This window comes from Falco peregrinus, chromosome 5 (genome assembly GCF_023634155.1).
Source record: "Falco peregrinus isolate bFalPer1 chromosome 5, bFalPer1.pri, whole genome shotgun sequence".
Classification (NCBI taxonomy): Eukaryota; Metazoa; Chordata; class Aves; order Falconiformes; family Falconidae; genus Falco; species Falco peregrinus.
The window spans coordinates 70,712,035-70,727,645 of record NC_073725.1 but is presented as its reverse complement, the minus strand read 5'-3'; the positions used below and the strand labels follow the sequence as shown (position 1 = coordinate 70,727,645).

General features: G+C 57.5%; 1 protein-coding gene across 2 annotated transcripts; it reads left to right on the top strand.

Annotated features, from left to right (window-relative positions):
• The first annotated feature begins 518 nt into the window (after window positions 1–518).
• On the top strand, window positions 519–13,327 carry CCDC124 (coiled-coil domain containing 124). 2 transcript variants are annotated; one of them, XM_055804860.1, is made up of 5 exons: window positions 519–676; window positions 2,070–2,241; window positions 10,223–10,409; window positions 10,786–10,900; window positions 11,238–13,327. In XM_055804860.1, exons 2-5 carry the CDS (start codon window positions 2,083–2,085, stop codon window positions 11,440–11,442), a joined length of 666 nt encoding a protein of 221 aa, XP_055660835.1. In that variant the 5' UTR covers window positions 519–676; window positions 2,070–2,082; the 3' UTR covers window positions 11,443–13,327. The 2 variants fall into 2 exon arrangements, with proteins under 2 accessions (XP_055660835.1, XP_055660836.1); XM_055804861.1 differs by having other exon boundaries at window positions 637–711.
• Window positions 13,328–15,611: the final 2,284 nt, after the last annotated feature.

Here is a 15,611-nt window from a genome sequence, read left to right as displayed (position 1 = left end):
GGAGTGGGGGATGGGGGGACAGGGGGATATGGGGACAGAGGGATAGGGGGAAATGGGGACAGGAGGACCAGGGGCCAGGGGCAGGACAGGGGGAGTGGGGGACATGGGGACAGGGGGATGGGTGGATGGGCGGGACATGGGGAATGGGGAGCGGGGTCTTGCCGTGCCCATGGGGCGGGGTCTGCCCCGCTAAGCCCCTCCCACCCCTGTGACAATGCCCCCCGCCCCGCTAAGCACCACCCACCCAGCTAACAAAGAGCCTCGCCCCGCTAAGCCCCGCCCATCACGTGAGGCCCCCGCCCCTCCTGGCCCCGCCCACAGCCTCCGCAGGAGCCGCTCGGCCGCGCCGTCTTGGGGGGGGCGCCGCCATCTTTGTGCCGGGCAACGGAGGCGGCGGCGGCGGCCGGAGCGTGGGCTCTCCCCCGGCCTTCCCGCCACGCTACGGGCGCTGCCGTGGGCGGCGGCTGTTTTCCGGCCCGCCGCTCCCCGCAAACCGGGCCCGGCGAGTTGCGAGGGCAGAGCAGACCGTGCCCTTAGCAAAGATGGCGGCGGCGGGACGCGCGCCCTGACGAGCCGCCGGCGTCGCTCGCCTCGCCCCGCCCCACCCCTCCCGCTGGAGCGACAGCGCGCACCGGTGACGTATGAGACGCGCGACGGCCGGAGCGGTGGGGACCGGGTAGGAGCGGGCCTGGACCCGGGCGGCGGGCTCAGGTCTCGGGGCCGGCCTGAGGGGAGAGGCTGGGCCGGGGGTGCGGGAGGGGAAGGGTTGGGCTGGGGGTGATGGGGCAGGGAGGCCTGGGGAGGGTTTGAGGGGAGGAGGAAGGACTGGGGGGGCAGGCCTGTGCCTTGGGGGAGGGCAGGCCTGTGCCTTGGGGGAGGGCAGGCCTGTGCCTTGGGGGAGGGCAGGGGGCCGAGGAGGGTGGGGGCTCGGAGGGGGGCTGGGGTGCTCGGGGAAGGGCTGAGGGGGAGGGGCCGGGCATGTGGGGAGGGGTGGAGGGGGAAAGCTGTCCCTTCCCTGAGCAAATGGGGGTGGGCAGCCCGGGGGGCTTTGTCGAGGGAGGGGAGGGCTGGTGGGGGCTCTGTAGGGCCCCAGGACGCGGTGGGGTGCTGGGGACACTGGTGTGGAGCGGGGCTCTGGCCTCGGGGCAGGCCGGCTCTGGGTGCGGGACCTGGCACTGGGCTGGGCCCTTGTGGCACTGGGAGCGACCCGCACCCTCCCACGCACCGTTGTGCTGTCCCGCAGCCTTGCCCTGGCGCTCAGCCCAGATCGTGCCCTTCAAGAAGGGTCAGAGCACGTATTGGGGAGGAGAAGGGATTTAATCCAGCCCAGGCTTTGGAAAGCCTGGGACTGAAGCAGCTGTCCCTAACCAGCAGCCCTTCTCTGTTGTTTCTTGCTTAGCAAATAGTTATCTGCCATTAAAAGTAAAGATTTAAGATCCAGAGCATGGTGTCTGCACAGGCAGCGCGGTGAAAAGAAGGGCTTTTCTTAGTGCCTAATTCATTTTGAGGCTCCCATTGTGCCTGGCTTTTAGGACTTTTCCTGCCTTAATGATGCAGGGGAGATTAATACAGCACATCCGTGTGGCTATTTATCCAAGTTAAATGGAGCCACGAGGCTGCGTTTCTGTGCAGTCAGAGGGCGTGATGCAGTGTTTGTGCTGCTTCATCCTTCTCTGCTGGCAGCAGTGAATTCCCCTCAGAGCCTGCTGGTGCAGAACGAAAGCACCCAGCTTCGTTTTGACTCAGCAGCAGAGAGTGTTTCAGCTTGCAGGGCGGTTGTGCTTTTGATTCAGTACCAGGAACCCAGCAGCTTGGTTTATCGTGTTATTGCAGCACAATACATAGGCAGGAGGAACTGTCCTGCACTGAGGATCTGGGGCAGAGGGAGCAGAGTTCCTCATGGGTGAGCTGGGAGATTGCTAGATCTGTTCTGCCCAGGATCTTGAAATAGTGTGAGGCAATAAGGGGCGCTTCATGATGTAAACTCCAGCTGTTCCTGCTTCCCAGGGTGATGGTGAACACAAGGTGCTGTCCAGGGCAAGGGTCTGAACCTCTTTTCCTCTCTACAGAGCACCTTGAGTGATGCCCAAGAAGTTCCAAGGTGAAAATACCAAGTCGGCTGCTGCCCGCGCGAGGAAAGCAGAGGCAAAGGCAGCAGCCGATGCCAAACGTCAGCAGGAGCTGGAAGATGCCTACTGGAAGGATGAAGACAAACACGTGATGAGGAAGGAACAAAGGAAGGTGAATGGCTAGTCAGGTAGAAGGGTATCTTCTAGCTGGTCCTTTGCTAAGCCTGTGAGATCCAGGCTTGCTTCTCTTCCTCTGGCCCCCAGCTGTAGCTATGTCTCCACATGTTGTCCTGTGCTTAGTTTCAGGCAGAAGAGTTGGAACTAGTGGCTTCTCTGGGAGCTAAAAGAAGCTGAGTGTGGGAGTAAGTGTAAGCTTTGATGTGTAGTTCAGAAATCTGGTGGTTCTTAGAGCTGACTTCCCAAGGGAGGCAGTAAAAGCTTTATTGTTGGAATCATTTAAAATTGAATTAAGTAAAAGATCAGGAACTCTGCTGCAGGGCTTGATTTTTTTGACCAAGCAGTTCTTTAGCTTCTTTCTTTCTTTCTCTTCCTTTCTTAATTTTGCTTTGATTTTTGTAGAAGGAAAAAGGAATCTGCAGGGTCAAGGATTACAGAGCTTTTTTTCCCTCACTGACTTGGTGTGCCCTGCATCGGGACACGTCTCTCAAAAGATTTGCTCTGGTTTGCTCTGCCCTGGGTGCCTGATTGCCTCTGTTCGATGAACAGAGCACTTCAGTGCTCATTTCTGGGTTAGTTGGATTTTAACATTGTCCAGCATCAGCATGAGACAAATCTACCTTCTGGTTTTGTGGATTTTTCTAGAAACAGTTGTTGTTGGTAATTTAGCTGCCTCTTCTGAAATTATTTCTTTCCCCTCGCGCTAACCAGACAGGACTTTCTATGAACAACGTAAATGGGATTTATGGGGTTACTGGGTTTGTGCACAGTGAATTCGGTGCTACTGAACTTTGTGTGTTGTACTTGAGCACACTGGCCGGGCAGGCAGGAAGCCAGCACGTCCCCGTGACCTTGGTAGCTGCGTGCTGTGTACATCTGCGTGAGTTCACCCCTAATATGTGTCTTGATGTTTGGAATTTGGAGTCCTGTGTGCTGTTCCCAACAGAATCCTGTAATGCTGCCTAATTACTTCCTGAACAAGGACTTATTATTGCTTTACTTAAGACTTGGCCAACAGTGACCTATTTGGCTGGGCTTCCAAAACAGCCTCCTGCAGGCAAGGGTCATGGGAGTCTGGAGAGGGGAGCTGTGCCGGGAGCTGGAATTGCTAACTGGAAAACCAGGGTCCATCCCAGAGCCGCAGAGTGGGTTTTGGAAAAATCAGTGAGGTCATTTCTCTTCGTCATCTCAGCTGTCCCCTCTCCTTGCATCAGCATAGCCATAGTCTCTAGGTCTGAATTTCACCTGAATGCTGTGGTTTCGTGTGTTTGCTTCCCACAGGCCCTTCCCTGGGGACATGCAACTCACAGCAGCAGAAGTCTTTGCTCAGATGGGGAGCTGTCGTGCTAGAAAGGCTCTGAGCCTCACTGCACCCACACAGGGGCTCTTCCTGCTGCGGGAGCCCCGCGCAGGCACTGCCGCAGCTTAAGTAAAGGCTGGGGCTTTGTGTGGGTGAGCAAGTGGCCAACAAACAGGAATGAGTGGGTCGCTGGGGGAAAATAAATCGGTGAAACCTTCCTCAGCTGCTTGTCCCGTGCCATCAGGCTGGAACATCCCCACGGAGAATGGAATAAGCTGCCTGTGCCCCATCGCATCCCAGCAGGGAAGGGATGCGTGACTCAGCTTGTAAATGACTTTCCGTCCTCATCCTAGGGAGGGCAGAAACCAAACCGTTAACAGGAGTCAAACTTCCCCGGAGAAGTAGCTGTTCCGCGGGTGGTGCTGGCATGGAAATAGCGCTGCTGGCCACGGCCATATGTTGCAGGAGGGACTCGTGTCGCTCTCAGCTACAGCACCCGGAGGAGGGGATGGTGGTGTGTGTAGGAGGATGTGCTCAGCACCTCGCAGTCAGCGCTGAGCAGCTCTTCCTAGTTTTTCCAGCTCTTCCCCGTCTCTCCAGGCGATGGCAGTAAGACGTTAATGGCGTCTCAGTGCACCCATGCAGCACTCCTGAATTCCTGCACCACCAGCAGGCAGGAGCAGCTCAGAGCCTTCAGGACGTGCCGAGACCAAGACCAAACCCCCATGCACCCCTTTTGATCCTTTTCCCCCTGCAGATAACCATCGGAGCCTCCGTGAAATAAATGAGAGTGCCGAGCTCTGGTTTTGTTCTGAGGTTTGGTGGCTCTGCGTGGCAGCCTGGTGGTCTTGCTGACAGGGCAGCAATGCACATCAACGTTAATACTCGGTTGTAGGGAAGCTCGGTATTCAAAATGCAGTGCCTGCTGTCGTGAGACTCGCTGTCACCAGATGACTGTCCTGTTGTTGGCTTTTGCTGCGTTTTGGGGTTTCTTTAAACACTGCCACCCCCTGCTCTGAGAGCAGCCTTTGGGGCTGATCTCTGCTAACAGAGGGTGACACTTGTTTGGTGGCTCTGTGATGCATAAAGGAACATTTGAGCTAATATCGCCAACCTGTGATGTGTGTATTCCTCCTCTGGCACTTCAGCACAAGTCACAGCATGTCTCCTTCCCTGGAGAGTGCTGGCTGGAAAGCACAAAGTACATCCTTCTTGCTGGAAGACTTAGGGTTTTACCTAGGTAACTGCTTTTCTTTAAACATTTGGGTTGGGTGTTTTCATCTTTTCTGTCCCTTCCCACTCTTCCTCTGCAAAGTCAGGCTGCAGCTCAAAGCACAGCACTCCTCATCAGCCTGATCAGTGTGGTTTTCTCTGTGCAATTAGCTAAAATGTGTCGTGATGAAACAGCCACGGGCGCGTGTGTGTCCTGGGTAAAACTGCAGGCAGGCTTGGAAGGGTGACAAGCCATTAAATGCACTGGAGCATTATAGGAAGAAAGGACTGGTGGGGTGTCTGTCAAGGGCAGAGGTCTCGCAGACAGTCAGGCTGCCTTCTCTCTGGTGACCTTGGGTGTAACTGCTCTGTGCCCTGTGGGTACGTACAGGGAGATCTCACTGGCTGGGACTGCTGCTGGAGCAGAGGTGTCCGCGGGGAATTTGGCTGCATCTTTCAGTCTCCTTCCCAAACTCCCGCTGGAACATTCTGGCTGAGGGAGACGAGCCCTTCTCCCTGTTCAGGCTGTAGTTTGCCTGGGCTCTCTTTGCTGAGTGCCCATATGCCAGGAAAGCAATTCCTCCTTGTTCAGCAGCAGCTCAAAATCCCTTGGCATCTTTCTTTTTGCCCGGCACGTCATGGCATCAGCAGCACCGTCCTGCAGAGGTTTCTCCTGCAGCTTCGCTTGGTGCCTTCGGTGGAAAGGGCGAAGGAAGAGCGTGTGGGTGATGTAGGAGCGAGGAGACTTCTTGTACATACAGGGACTGAGGAAAGATTTAAGTTAAATGCAGGGTGAGTACTTGTGCTAGAAGAGTGCAGATAGTACACGAGGGAGCAAGGACTCTTGGTGCGAGTTTTACGCCTTTATCATTCCCATTAGCCTTGGTCACAGGGTGTGGGCTGGCAGCTTGTGTACCGACAGGTCCCAGCTGCAGTGGTATCGCAGACAGGCAAGTGGTGACTTTCTCTCCCCCCTGTCCTCTGATTCAGTGCAGAATTACTCAGCTGTGAGCACCAGCTCTTATTCAGATAAAATGTGAGACAGGTCAAATGACTGTTCTTCCTCTTCGGAGGATGTCTGCGTGGAACCAGGTATGCAGTACTGAAATCTGGTGGGTTGAATGAGCAATGCAGGGGACAGAGGTGCAGCAGAAAGACCCCTGATGACACCAGCCTGGGGTTCAGACCCCCAGAACCAACTTCCTCATGCCTGCTTGGACTCCCTGTGGGCAGCGGAAGGGGTGTGTTTCATCCCGTCTGTGGCAGTTTGACCTTGGCTGGATGCAAGCTGCCCACCAAAGCCACTCTCGCTCCCTTGCTCAGCTGGACAGGGGAGAGAAAACACAGCAAAAGGCTCGTGGGCTGAGGTGAGGACAGGGACATCACTCGGCAGTTACCGTTACGGGCAAAACAGACTCGACTTGGGGACATCAGTTTAATTTATTACCGTTGAAATCAGAGTAGGGTAATGAGAAATAAATGCAAAACTTAAAAACACCTTCCCCCACCCCCCTGCTTCTTCCCAGGCACAACTTCACTCCCGATTTCTCTCCCTCCTCCCCACCAGCAGCGCAGGGGACAGGGAATGGGGCTGCGGTCAGTTCATCGCACATCTCTGCTGCTCCTTCCTCCGCAGGGACAGGGCTCCTCACGCTGTCCCTGCTCCAGCGCAGGGTCCCTCCCACGGGAGACTCCTCCACCAACTTCTCCAACCTGAGGAGTCCTCCAGTGGGCAGTGGTTCTTCCTGAGATGCTCCAGTGGGGGTCCCCGGGGGGTCCCCAGCCTGGGCTCCTCCCCATGGGGCCACAGGTCCTGCTGGGAGCTGCTGCAGCGTGGGCTGCCCACGGGTCACAGCCCCCTGCCCCGGCATGGGGTCCTGCCTGGGCTGTGGGGGGGAAACTGCTCCCCCGTGGGCTCCATGGGCTGGGGGCACAGCCTGCCTCGCCGGGGGCTTCCCCTTGGGCTGCTGGGGAGCCTCTGCTCCGGTGCCTGGAGCCCCCCCAGCCCTCCTTCCTCACTGACCTGGGTGCCTGCAGAGCTGCTGCTCTCGCATATTCTCACTCCTCTCTTCTGCTGCAATTTGTTGCACGGGGGGGGTTTGCCCCTTTTCTTAAATCTGTTATCCCAGAGGTGCTACGACCATCGCTGATGGGCTCAGCCTTGGCCAGCGGCAGGTCCGTCGGAGCTGGCGTTGGCTCTATCAGACGTAGGGGAGGCTTCTAGCAGCTTCTTACAGAAGCCACCCCCGTAGCCCTCACCCCTGCTACCAAAACCTTGCCACACAAACCCAATGCACCGTCTTCAAGCTCTGCTGTACCTCAGAGAGTGTGGTGAGCACTTGGACAAACTCCAGGTTGGTTACGCCCCACTTGCTCTCTGACTGCGTCATATTTTTGCATTGTGGTGCTCTTCTGCCGTGCGAGAAGCGGTGTGCTTCACCAGGCTGGTGGCGTGCTTTCCAGCCGTCCTCAGGGCCTCATGCTAAGAGGTTGATTGGGAGCACTGCTGCTTCAATTGACCGCTTGCTCTCAAAGCTGTGTGCGTGGAACCTTGTTCTCCTTCTGTCTAGCAGGTGGAAAGCTGTTCTGAAAGCTAATGAATTGCTCCTTGCTCAGGCGGTTCTCTGCGAGGCTGGAAACTCGCGTTTCAACACACAAATCCTCGGGAACAGGAGTGTCCAGCTAAATGGATCTCACCCCCGGCTCGTCCCAGTGCCCTGCGGAGCAGAGCGATGTCGAGGGAGATTATTAATTTCCTTTCCAATTTTCTAATAGCTTTGTGGTATGTTTCACTTCGAGAAATCCAAGCCTCTCTTTCATCAGGACGTTTACGATTCATAAAGGATTAGTCTGGTTTGGCCCAACCTGAGAAAAGTCTCCAAAAATTACAGCTTCAGGCCCCTTGGGCTTTGGGATCAGTGAGCAGGCAGCTCCACGCTGCTGCTTCCGAGCACCATGAAAGGTGCAGAGCAGACCTGGACGTGACGGGCCACTGGGGGAAACCTGAGCATGTAGATTTTGCAGGTCTTGTGACAAATTAGTAACGGGTGCCAGCTTATTTACTTTCTGCAAATAGAAACTCAATTGTAAATGTCAGAGAGCAGGGAGTAGCGTACACTGGCAGCTGGGGCAGAGGAGTAATTGGATGTCCCCTGCAGCACGCAGTGCAGGAGGAAGGCTCTGCACCCTGCTTGCACCTCTGTTTCCCCTTCACTAAGTGGATGTGTCCTCTTTGGAGTGTTTTGTTTGAAAGGAGCTAACAGCAGCAGAGCATTATCCTTGAATTTCTGCTCTGTCAGACGTGTTGTCATCCCAGCTGGGGCTGTGTGATGTGAGACAGGCTGCTGAGCTAGCTGCCTTGTAGGACAGTTCCCTTTCTGTAATAAGCAGGGGTAAAAGATAATCTTCTCTAACTATAAATAACATTTCTGTTTTGGAATGTCTTGCTCCCCTTCCCTTAGGTCATTAGTACTTGTGTATTCAATCCTTATCTGTCTCCTGAATTATTCAAGTCACAACCACACCTGCAGCCTTGCTGAGGTGCTCACCATGCCAGCAGGTTCTCTGGGTTACCTTGTTCAGTCACCCCTGAGCGTCAGAGTTGGGATGAGCAGTGTGGGGACAGTTTCTTTGCACTAGCCCCCCTTCCGGGCATGATACCAGTGTCCTGAATGCGCGGTGCTGCTTCTCTTGCATGTGCTTTACATCTAATTAAATGGCTTACTCTGCCTGCTGGACCTTCTGTGATTTCTGTGGCACTCCTTCTGTGTTAGCATATTAATCTCTCCCGTTTTGGGATTTCTCCTGCATTCTTCCTTAAAACTGCCTGATGCTCAAGCGGAGGCTGGTGGCCAAGCCGGAGATCCCAGCTGGAGCTGGAGCTGCCCTGCCCTGCGCTGTGCTGAGTGAGGATGGGCAAAGCACCGTGGCTGTTCTTGCTCAGGCATACCCCTGAGCATAAATTTTTAAGGTGGGAGAAACAGTCTTCCTCCTCCGTTTGTGACACCCTCCCCATTCCAAGAGTGGCCAAAATCCTTCCTAATCTGGGAGACTGAGTACAATTGTTTACTCAGCCTTTACTAGAAGAGGGAGAGGCCTGACAGGAAAGCAGTGGGCAGGGAAAGCGGGTGTCTTAAATAAGTTTACACTTTGAAATCATGCACGGTCCAGTTGCCAGGGCATTGTGTCTCAAGGCACTGGCACTAAGCACTTAATGACCAAGAATTTGAAGACTGCCAGTTGTAATAAAGGCTTCATCCCTCTAATGGCTTTTTTCCCATCCTTGGCCCCAGCTGCTCCCAATGAGGCTAGGTGAGCCATCCCTTCCCTTCCCGGCCGGATTGAAAGGCCTGGTCCTTGCTGCACTTGACAGAAGCAGCAGTAGCCTGAGGGTGTGTTTTGATTCAGCATTTGTGGGCTTTGATTCTGTGTTTTGATGAGGTTTTTCTTTAAACTCTTGAGCTGTGGAGCAACTTACAGGGTGTTTTTTTTTAATAGTGTCTCAAACCCCAGACCTGCTTACCATCTCCAATGTGGGCCCTACCCCAACGTGTGTAATTCTGCTCCTACTCCTTAAACACCGATGAAGGCAGCAGGTTGCGTTACTGCCGGGGTGGTTTGGCTGCGCAGCTGCCTTTGAGTAAACCAGTTCCATTAACACTCGATCAGTTTGTTGTGCCATCCCTGTGAATAATGGATGAGAGCCATAATTAAGTGTCCATATAACTAACCTCAATGCGAAATGCTTTGCAGCATGTGATGCTGCTCCAGACAGAGATGTTCACTTGTTGTTTCTTTCTTTTTGCCAGACCATACAGGCTTTGGGAGAGGAGGAAAAAGCCTCCAAGCCAAAGTGCTGAAAGCCCCTGAGGGCCTGTTGCATGGTCTTGTCACCCTCTTCCCTGAGCCTTGGAGGGCAAAGTGGCTCTTAAACTCCTTTTGGAGCACTTTAAAATTACTACAAGAGCTGCAGTGCTTGTTGGATTTGGTCTAACAGCCTGTCCCAGCTCGTGGGGAGGGGTGTGAGCCAGACCTGAGGACAAATTCAGCCTCTTGACTGGCTTGTCTCGAACAACTGCTGAACTTTCAACCTCTGACCACTTATTAAAATTAAAATGGAAAATTTAATCTGATTGTCAGCGGTCCTGACTGGTACCTCCTGCTCCTTCTCGATAGCAGGGTTGTGTTTTGCAGTGCTGACATCATGGGGAGCCAGCTCATGGTTGCAGACAGGGCAGGGACAGGGGAATTACTATTCTGAAAGGACTATCGCTGTCTCTCTGGAGGTCAGGGGGAAACAGCCAACGTCCTTTCTGATAAGGTGCGGTCAGTGCTGCATTAGCTGCAGAAATGAGGTGCCTGTTCCTGTTCAAGCGGGGTTCCCTGATCCTGTAAGGGATGGTTTGATCCCTCTGCCTTACCAAGGTGTAAGGATGGAGGTGACCTGGTCCTCTCTCCCTTTCAGGAAGAGAGGGAGAAGCGGCGGCTGGAGCAGCTGGAGCGCAAGAAGGAGCTGCAGCGCTTGCTGGAGGAGGAAGACTCAAAGCTGAAAGGGAAGTCGCCCAAGCAGGTCACTCCGGGCAAAGTCACCAGGGCCCAGATCGAGGAGACAATCAGAAAAGACCAGCAGCAGAAGGAGAATGCAGATACAGGTTCGATGATACCATAGAAAGGCCCTGACAGCCGTGGGGGGGCTGGGAGGTGGGAAGGGGAGGGCTGTTCCTTTTTTACCTACTGTCTCTGAAGGACAAAATGTTTGGAAAGCAAGAACTGCTTGCAGCTCTGCTCTGTGCTGCATGTTTTGCTGCGTCTGGGTCTAACACCCAAATGGGGGGGAAAGAAACGTCCTGTCACCTTGAGGTGGAGAAACAGAGCTGCAGAGCAGGCACACTTCCAGGACCGGGACTCAACTCTGGCTGGGTTTTCTCAGCACTTTCTTCAGAGTGCTCTGGAAAACCCTCTTCTGAGGGTTCTGTGTGGGCTGGATTTGACATTAACGGCTCTCCCTTTCCCCGCCTGCCTCTGCAGTGGAGAAGGAGAAGACTCACTTGGAGGTCCCCTTGGAAGAAAACATCAACAGAAGGGTACTGGAGGAAGGATCGGTGGAGGCCAGGACAATTGAAGATGCCATTGCTGTCCTCAGGTATGTGGCCATATGCTACTGCTGCTCTCCTTTGAAGGCATTGCTTTCCTTAGGAGAAATTCTTGGAGATAAAGCCTCCCCCAGAACCAGCTTCATTTTACGCTTTGACACTGATGTTCTATCTCCACAGCAAGGACAGGACACATCCCCTGCCCTGTTGTTCTGTGGAGAGTATTTGAAGTGGGCAGGGGAAGTATCACGGGGTTTTCTGCTTTATCACCCGAGTTATTCTGTACACACTTGGTTGCACTGACAGGGGATCAGAGCAGGGCGAGTGGCTGGTGTCTGCAGGGAGGTGTCTCTGACGCATGTCTCCCTCTGAATTCCCTCCCGGCAGCGTTGCCAATGATCTGGACTGGCACCCCGAGCGCCGGATGAAAGCTGCCTTCACAGCTTTTGAAGAAGTCAATCTGCCACGCCTGAAGCAAGAGAACCCCAACATGCGCCTGTCCCAGCTCAAGCAGCTCCTCAAGAAGGAGTGGATGAAGTCTCCAGAAAACCCCATGAACCAGAGGCACAAGGCTTACAACAGCCAAAAGTAGAACTAGAGCTGATCATCCCCCACGGACAGTGGGCTGGAGCCCCAAGGCTCTGCTCTGATGAAAACAGGAGACACAAGGAACCTCCTCTCTTTTTTTTTCCCTTCCCTGCCCCCACTTTCTGTCTTTCTCTGTTCTTGGATTTAAGTTAAGCAGGAGGCCACAGCTTGCCTCGGGACCCTGCAGCGTCCTGCCGTTGTCACTGACGGCCCGTCCCCCCGCCGTGCTCACCCCTTCACAGGCAGCTGGTGCAGGGCAACCTGGACAGACTAACACTACTCCCATGCTTCCGAATTTGGTTGTTGTCTTACGAGAAAAGCTACTGTCTCTCTCCCAAACCTTCAGCCTGGGCAGCACGTGCAAGGTGCAGCGTCAGTGCTGCTGTCTGCCAAGGTAGGGACCCCACCACGCTGGCTAGCACTGTGCGTTAACCCGCTCACAGACCTGATCTGAGCCAAACCGCATTCATCCCTGTCTCTACCATGGCTGCGCTGCACCCTCACGCTCTGGCAGGGTGAATTTTTGCAACTGTCCATGAAGAAGGCACTTACCCACTGTTGCTGGGATGTCCCTGAAGAGATTCCAGGCCGGGATTGCTGTTGGCCCTGCCTGCTGCCAGCCACCTCCCTCCTCTTGGTCTTGCCTGGCGGGAGAAAGAACCACAACAGGAGCAGGAGCTCTTGTCAGCACGGGGTTGTGGGGAAGAGGGAAAATAACCTTCCATCTTCAAGGAGGAATGGGAGAAATAACACAGCACAGCGTGGTTCCTGCCTTGTCCGCACAGGACGCTGGTGCCAGACTTCTCTGTGTGACTTTCCTGGTGGCCTTGTCCAGAGCCTCACGCACTGCTGGTGGGACAGGAGGGTTCTTGACGGGGCTGCGACCCTGCTCTACCCAAGAACTGCACCGAGAAGGGAAGCTGCTGCTTCTCCCCATCACTTCTTCCCCTGCCTGCTCCCAGGCAAGAAGGTGCCCTGTGGACCTGTGGAAGAGGGATGTGGGACTGTCAGCTCCGCAGCTTCCTCCGTTCCTCCGCTGCTGGACGGAGGCTCTAACCTGGCTGTGCCGCCCCTGCTCCCCTCCGGCCAGAGCCCCGTGGTCTCTCCGCTGGCCCAGGCAAAAAGAAATAGGTGAGCTCCCTTGGGAGCCCACGGCAGCACTGGGGCAGGGCTGGAGAGGCTTAGCCCCAGAGCCACGGCAGAGTCCTGCCCCTTGCCTTGAGCAGGCGCTGGGTTTTCCTCTTCCCTCTCCTCTTTCACATCTCTTCTGGTCTCCTTTGGGAACGAAATTCCTTCCTAAGGTCTAAACCCTTGGCCAGGCAGCAGTTGGCGCTCACCGGTGTGTATAACCAGGGCTGCAAAACAGAGACAAACTCATGGCGGGCTTGGCATCCCGCTGGGGTTTCTTCTGACGGTATTAAAGAAATTGGGTTCATCTCGAGCCGGGTAACGGGGAGCATGTGGCCCCCACCCCTGCAGGGGATCGCCGCAAGCGGGCAGGGAGGGTTGCAAGGATCTACCAGGCTGCAGAGGCATTTGCACCTTGGCAGTGAGGGGGTGTGATGCTCTCGAGCTGAAGGTGAAAGCCTGGGGCCGTGTTTTGGGGCTCCCCCACCCTCTGCTTGCAGAACCGGGCTGAAGGAGCGGGGCCAGCCCCTGCCGGTGTGTGCCGCTCCCCAAGCCCAGCCGGTAAAGACAGGGAGGAACGCACCCCGTGTCTCCCCTTTCTGTGAGAAGTTTGTTGTGTTTGAACCCTATTAAAAATCAGCACACGCATCCCCCCCCAAACCCTGTGGAGTTGTTGAAGGAATAAAGGGTGGAGGGCTGTGGGTTCCCGGACTCGGGGGGCGCTTTCCGCCCCTGAAACGGCCGCTCAGAATCCTGCTGGAGTTTGTTTCGTGGTTCCTGCCTGGATTGGGGATTCCTCGGCTGGGGGGGGGGGGGGAGGGCTCTTTGTGCCTCCCTCCCCAGCCGGTTGTGGGGTGCGTGGCTGAGGCGCAGCGATGGAGGAGGCTGCAGGCAGCTGCCCTGCCCTTGCCGGCAGCTGACGCGCTGCCGAAGCCCCCCGCGCTGCCTGCGCCCTGCCTGCCGGTCCTCCGTGCTGAAATAACGAGCCCACGTGAGTGTTGAGCCCCCCCCTCCCTGGTCCCCATGTCCCCCAGGCTGCAGGGTGCCCCCCCCCCCCCCCCCCCCATCGCTGGGGGGGGAACCTCACCCGCTCCCCCCCTCCATGGTGCAGAGGCCTTGGGCTCTTGGCTTTGTGCAGCGGAGCCCACCCTCCTCCTCCTCCTCCTCCTCCTCCTCCTCGGCACTGCGGCAGTGCTGTCCCCCGGGGGGGCCGGGGGGGGGGGGAATGTTCTGATAGTGACTGCAGGGGGGGCTGCGGCAGGCAGGGCCCCCCCTCCCCGGGGGTCCTGGAGGCTCTGCTCAGTGCATGGGGGGTGGAAGGGGGCTAATGGGGGTCTTTGCCCCCCCAGTCCAGGGGAAGGATCCCCCATTGCGAGGGAGGGGTTGTTGGGAAACCTCCCCAGTGCAGGGAGGGGGTTCCCCCGTTACAAAGGGGGGAATCCCTCAGCGGGGGCATGGGACCCCCCCCAGTACAAGTGTGGGGTTAACGCCCCCCCCCCCCTCCCATTGGAAAGGCGGGATGTGGGGGGAATCCCGCGGGGCAGGAAGGGGTTAACGAGGGAACACCGCCCCGCGCCGCAGGCCGGGGGGTCCCGGTGTGCCCGCCCCCCCCAGCGAAGCGGCTACTGGGGGTGCCCGTGCCCGCCGCGGGGGGGTTCCCCGCTGCCGGAGAGGGGAGGGATTCCCCGCCCCGCCCCTCCGGGGATTCCCCCCCCCCCGGGGCGGGGGGGGCCGCGCTGGCTCCGTGCGCAGCCCGCGGGGGGGGGGGGGGGGGGGACGACGCTGCCATGGCAACGGGCTGCTCCGCTGCGGGGGCGGGGGAACCCGCGGGGGGGGGCGGGCACACGGCCCCGGGATCCTCCCGGCGCCCGCGCAGCCGCGCAGGGCTTACACCGGGCATCCCCCCCGCGCCCCCCCTGCACCGGGCATCCCCCCCCTCCTCCCGCCACAACGGGCACCCCCCCGGCCCCGGGCACAGTGCACACCCTCTGCAGAATGCACGCTCTGCACCATAACCCCCCCCCGCGCAATGTGCACACCCCCTGCACCAGACAGCCCCCCGGGCCCCCCCCGCCCTTGAACCACGCACCGCCCCTGCACCATGCAACGCTCCGGGCACCGCTGTGCCTGCCCCCCCTCCGCACGCCAAACACCCCCCCCGCATCATGCACCCCCTGCACACTGCAGCAGCGTGCACGTAGCACACCCCAGCACGGAGCTGTGCGTGCAAGCCCTGCGCCGCTCTGTGCACGCTGCCCCCCCGCCCCCCCACAAAGCCGTGCACACAGCCTCTTGCACACGCACTCACCGCCGTGCATTCACCCCCTGCACGCCGCACACAACACAAAGCACACCCTGCGCGTGCACACGCCTGCACGCTGCAACCCCTCTAGTCGTGCATTGTGTGTACACCTCCCTGCACGCCCCCTGTGCTCACCGGGCCGTGCACCCCCCTTGCACACACACCGTGCACCCCATCATGTGCAGAGCTCCCCTTGCACACCCTACCATGCACAGATGCCTTTGCACACACCCCCTATACACTCCCTGTGCACAGCCCCCCTTGCACACCCCACCACGCACAGCCCCAGTGCACAGCCCCCCTTGCACACACCCCTTGCAAACCCCACCATGCACATGCCCTGTGCGCAGCCCCCCTTGCACACACACCCTGTACAGTCCCTGTGCACAGCCCCCCTTGCACACCCCACCACGCACAGCCCCAGTGCACAGCCCCCCTTGCACACCCCCTTGCAAACCCCACCATGCACATGCCCTGTGTGCAGCCCCTCTTGCACACACACCCTGTACACCCTTGCCATGCACACCCCCTGTGCACACACCCCCTTGCACACACACCTGGCCCCTGCACCCTCCCAACTGACACATGCAGCCCCCGTGCAAAGGCCCCCTGTGCACACATGCACCCCCTCCCTGGTGCAGGGTGCTTGCACGCGCGTGTGCCCCACTGCCACCCACAGCTCTCTGCCTTGTCAAAGGGAGCAGGAGGCAGCTGCAGGCAGGTGGGCAGCGCCACCACCTCCC